At 34.7% G+C, this 5,186-nt stretch overlaps 1 protein-coding gene across 1 annotated transcript; it reads right to left on the bottom strand.

Moving 5' to 3' along the window:
* Nucleotides 1-368: 368 nt before the first annotated feature.
* Nucleotides 369-1,388, bottom strand: LOC134699860 (uncharacterized). The gene has a single exon (XM_063561266.1). It carries the CDS (start codon nt 1,386-1,388, stop codon nt 369-371), a length of 1,020 nt encoding a protein of 339 aa, XP_063417336.1.
* Nucleotides 1,389-5,186: the final 3,798 nt, after the last annotated feature.

The raw sequence follows: 5,186 nt of genomic DNA, 5'->3' as shown, positions 1-5,186 counted from the left end.
CAATCCTGTGACTAGTCTCTCTAATATGGTGATTGTTATTGGTAATCTGCCATCAAAAGTGCAACGTTTTTTCTTTGCCCCATGGATTAACTTATAAATTAAAAAGGAAGCAGTGGGATCTGATACATTATTAATTTTGTGCCAATAACTTATAGCTGAGTTATAGGTTGACATTGTAGAGGGAGCATAACCCCTTTCATATAATGAAGCCAAATATAGTGACAATGTGTGAATGGATATAGGTATTACTGAGTCTGTTATACTTAAATGAGAAATGCAAAACTGTCTAAAATCTATCCATATTTTATTATACTGTTTTCTTGTTGAATTTGCCAAAGATGATTTTAATAGGTCATCAACTGTATTATCTAAACTGGTAAGATTGGTAGATGAGGTACAAGTGTAGGCTCTGGGTCTGCATCTGGCATTAGTTTCTGGAACTTGGAAATCTGTAAACGGGAAAGTGCGTCACTTAAGATATTCAACTTGCCGGGTAAATGAACGGCAGAAAACAAAACATTAAATTGTAAAGATAACAATACCAGTCTGCGAATCAAAAACATTACATTTTTCTCAGTGCTGGATTGCTTATTCAATACATGTACTAAAGCCTCATTGTCACAATTAAAACAAATAGATCTGTTTGCCATCTGAATTCCCCAAACTTCAATTGCCAAGACAATGGGAAACAACTCCTTGACAGTTATGTTTTGGCTTAACCATTGCTCATTCCATTCCCCATAAAACCAAGACTTTCCAAAAACTGCCCCATATCCATAAGTCCCTGAAGCATCAGTGTACAACTGAAATACATCGTTTGAAACCATCTTTTCATCGATAAAGAAACATTTCCCATTGAAATGTTCTAAAAAGCTTTGCCAAACCAACAAATCATCTTTACACCCCCTGGTCAGTTTAACAGTGTGATGAGGTTTTCTTAAAGTCTTGGTTATTTCATATATTCTCCTCAAAAAAGCCCTGCCAGGAAGGACTACTTGACATGCAAAGTTAAGAAGACCACAAAGTGACTGTATCTCTCGTAATGTCACTTTTTTCCTTCCTAGAAAATCTTGGATTAACTCACTACATTTAGATAATTTATCAGATGGCAAACGTGCTTCTTGTTCAACCGTATCTAATTCAATTCCCAAAAAAGTTAAGCAATGAGCTGGGCCTACAGTCTTGTCAGGAGCCATAGGTACACCTATTTTATCACAAACATCCAAAAATTGTTTGAGATAAATTTCACATAGATCCCTGGACTGGGCAACTATCAAAAAATCATCTAAAATGTGAAACATGATACCCTCATTCATAAAATTTTGTCCTATCCAATGAAGCCCTGTACTAAAACGTTCAAATATTTGACACGCTGATGAAACTCCCATTGGGAGGCATTTATCATGATAATAGAGACCTTTCCACATAAATCCAAACAAATGATATTCCTCAGGTCTTAAGGGTAAATTTCGATAAGCCATAGAAATGTCAGTTTTTGCAAGAAAACATGGACTTTTGAACTCTTTTATGCCTCTAATTGCATCTATTATCCTTGTATATTGAACTGAACGAAATTCCTCTGCAATACTATCATTTACTGAATCACCTTTCGGAAAAGACAGGTGGTGAATAAGTCTGAATTTATTTGGGTCCTTTTTAGGACATAGACCAAGAGGTGAAATTGTAAAATTAGAAAAAGGGGGAGTCAAAAAAGGCCCTGCAAACCTTCCAGCTAATTAATGTGAGAATTACCGGGACAACAGTCCGAGGTCATTCCATCCTTAAATATATACACAGTTTTGACATAAACATATTTATATATATGCAATCGTATAGTGAATGAACTTCGTCATATAAGTATAAAGATACTTCAGCTGTAGTGCTTGTTAAATGAGAATGCAATTATTATTTTATTTAGATTGGAATGCATACATCGTCATTGTTCTAAGAAGTTTTTGAACATATATGCTGAATATTTTGGAAAATATACTTCAATTTTGTTTGCATCGTTTACAATATCTTTATGTCCTCTTTTTATAAAAAATCAATTAAATTTTATTTGCCATCAGTCATTTCAAAATTAACTCTGCATGAACTCATTTCATAAAATGTTTGCAAAAACCAGTCGAGGACAATACGAAGGCAAAGCCAAACACATAAGTAAAACATAAAATGACAACGCCATGGCAAATCCTTCTCAAGCCAAGCAAATTGTATCCACGTAGTCCATTCTATTTTATGAAAAAAACAGAACCAAATCTTTTATTCTTTTTAAGTGCACACATTCGCGCCATCTGTAGAATAGGTTGTTTACAATATTTTTGAAGCCCGGCCAGATGCTGATAGAATTAATATTTATAATCTAGAAAGATGTGTTGTGTAGCATATTTCAATTGTAAGACCCAGCTATACAACGTAGCTTGTATGATTAAGGTGTCTATTGGTATGAGTTTGGGGTATAGCCTGAGTTTCAAAGCGAATTGTCGATACCTTTTGCATTAATCAAGCAGTTAATGTAATGTGATTTACATAATAAAAGATGCTGCATGGGTCGTTATATGCGGCAATATATTTGTAGTATACATGTAGGTATAATATAACTATCAATTTAAGGCAGTCACACGTGACAATTCGGCTTTTTTAGGAGGATTTTTAAGGGTAGAAAGGATACCTCACCGTTGTTTTTAACAGGTGTATCCATAGCATCGTCACTAATCGTCTCCAGGACAGGTAATCGCAAAAGACATGAACTATACTCATATAATCATCAGATCTTGCAACTTAGCCAACAATCCTGTTCAACAACTAACCGTAAATGGTCAATCAAAGCCTAAATATATACATATTGGTACTACATGTACACCTGAGAAACCGGACATAATTTTTTCCAGGGTTTCCGATGTATATCGATATAGACAATCATAAATAGGTTGCATGAAAGCAAGACAGTAATTTCGGGTTAACGTAGTACTGCGAACTAGTTAGTTATGTTACTTGAAAGGGTTTGATGGTGTAACAAAATATGAGGCTACTTGAATAAAGATTTATGTTCTAGAGAGGAGATGACCGTTTCTGTGTCTATGCAACTTTAGAGGTTTGCAAGGAACTGCGTCCTAGAGATAAACACTTTTGGTTTGTTGGGATGTCATACATGTTGATTGGCACATCCCCAGCAACTTTAAATCCACTCGATACATTTATGCGGTTTTGACATAATCCATTCTGCCCGTAATAAACAAATAAACCGCTCCACTGATCTAAGACATAACTCGTTTTGAATCTATTAAAACATTTGCGGGATGATATTAATAAATGCCAGACTTTCCTCATCCAGTGCCGAAACCTATGCAATAACTGCAGCAGTCCTTCGATCAAGAATAGAGGAAAATTCCGAATTACGTATTCGCCGATCTATCGATTATTTCCGAGACAGTTCCATGCTTTGTTACAGGCTAATGGTGAGCACATGCAATGATTACTTTGCGACTTTAATGTGAGTTAATTAAAAAGTGAAAAAAACAAAATACTGATCTCAGAGTAAAACTCAAGACTGAAAGTCCCTAATTAAGAGGAAAAATCAAAAGCTCAAACTCATCAAACGAATGTTCTTGTTATGTAATATTTATCAGCCTTTAATTTTATTCAACGAAAAAAGTTGATACGTCATTTTAGATAGTACAATTGTGAGTTTCTTTTATTATTAAATGCATGCTCAACGGTCTTTGAAATGTTAAAGTTTACTTAAACCAATGAAGATCGAATCATACACGAACAATGTCCATACGTAAACGGTTATCTGACCGAACGATGTACGATTGCTAACAAAACTCTGTCTACACGTTGTATGGACGCTGCATGTACAATGTACAAACATTTGCATAACCATGAATCATACGATAAACAAAGCCCACATACTGTTGTTTAGCGTTCATTATTTCTCTTCTCTTCTTACTTATGCTACGATTTTCTAAAACTTATCAACACCTCAAAGGTATTGCTCTTATGCCTTCGATGTAGGTTAGCTGCATATTCCTGCCTACTAAGTATATATCTTCAACTGATACGATATTCCCGGGCTTGTATTTCCTAACACGATTTCCATGGTAGAGGGTTGTTACTCACAGGAAAGCTATTAAACCAAGAGTTCCAAATGGTAAGGTTGAAATCCTCCCTTCGTAAATTTTAAGGAGGCCATCATGAGTTGGTTGACCGTTTTACATTAACCGTTTTACAGATGATATTGTATACAGTGGAAATCACTTCTAACTTCTCATTAGAACTGTCAGAATATCTGTCATAGAACTGTTCTAACCTGTCCTAGAACTGTTCTAAGTAGAACTGTCAGAATCAGTTCTAGGTAGAACTGACTAAATCAGTTCTAGGTAGATCTGTCAGGGTCAGTTTTAGGGTAGAACTGTCTAAATCAGTTCTAGGTAGAACTGTCCAAATCAGTTCTAACCGTAGAACTGTCAGCAGAACTGACTAAATCAGTCAGGACTGTAGAACAGTTCTAAGTGACGTCAATGCAGTAAGGGCACTTTTGAATTTAGAAGAAATAAATCACTTCCAATTACTTTGCCTTAGCCATGTTAGCAGACTTTCTATATTTTTTACTGATCAAACGTTACATGTACAAATATCGAAGTGAATAGAAGGTTATCCAACTCATCAGAGAAATATTTTTATAAGATTGCATAGGAAACATCATTGTTAACGTTTCTTCGTTCCCCGTTTTTAACAGTCTCTTCATAAATATAACTGCATTTAATTCATGGAATTTTAATCGTAATTTACCTTGTTTGTCTTGGATTTACATTCATTTAAGATTCTGTTTTGACAAATGTTCAAACGAAAATTGTACAGTGGATGAATTATGAGATATTAATGAAAAAAGTGTTGTATTATAACGTAAAAAAAACTATATACATTTGCACCATCTCGTCAATTTAGCCAGACTTATCCATAACGATTATAAATGATATCAGGGAGTTTGGAACTCAGAAAAGTATACTCATCTGAACATGAATGAAACATTTGCCCCTGGACGTTAAGCTACCAACAAAATCATGCATTTTTCTTTGCCTTCTTCAAATTATATTAACAGTATACTATTCCAAGAAGAGAACTTCCCATACATGTACTTTTTATTTTAAAATAAAGTATATGAATCAGTCATGTGAGTGTTG

The sequence above is a fragment of the Mytilus trossulus genome, unplaced genomic scaffold (assembly GCF_036588685.1).
Source record: "Mytilus trossulus isolate FHL-02 unplaced genomic scaffold, PNRI_Mtr1.1.1.hap1 h1tg000085l___fragment_1__unscaffolded, whole genome shotgun sequence".
NCBI classification, from domain to species: Eukaryota; Metazoa; Mollusca; class Bivalvia; order Mytilida; family Mytilidae; genus Mytilus; species Mytilus trossulus.
Note: the sequence above shows the minus strand (reverse complement) of the source record. Positions and strands in the feature narration are given on the sequence as shown.

What these genes read in the sequence shown, in the direction of transcription:
- LOC134699860 (XM_063561266.1), bottom strand. Translation starts at nt 1,388, where the DNA reads ATGGGAGTTTCATCAGCGTGTCAAATATTTGAACGTTTTAGTACAGGG.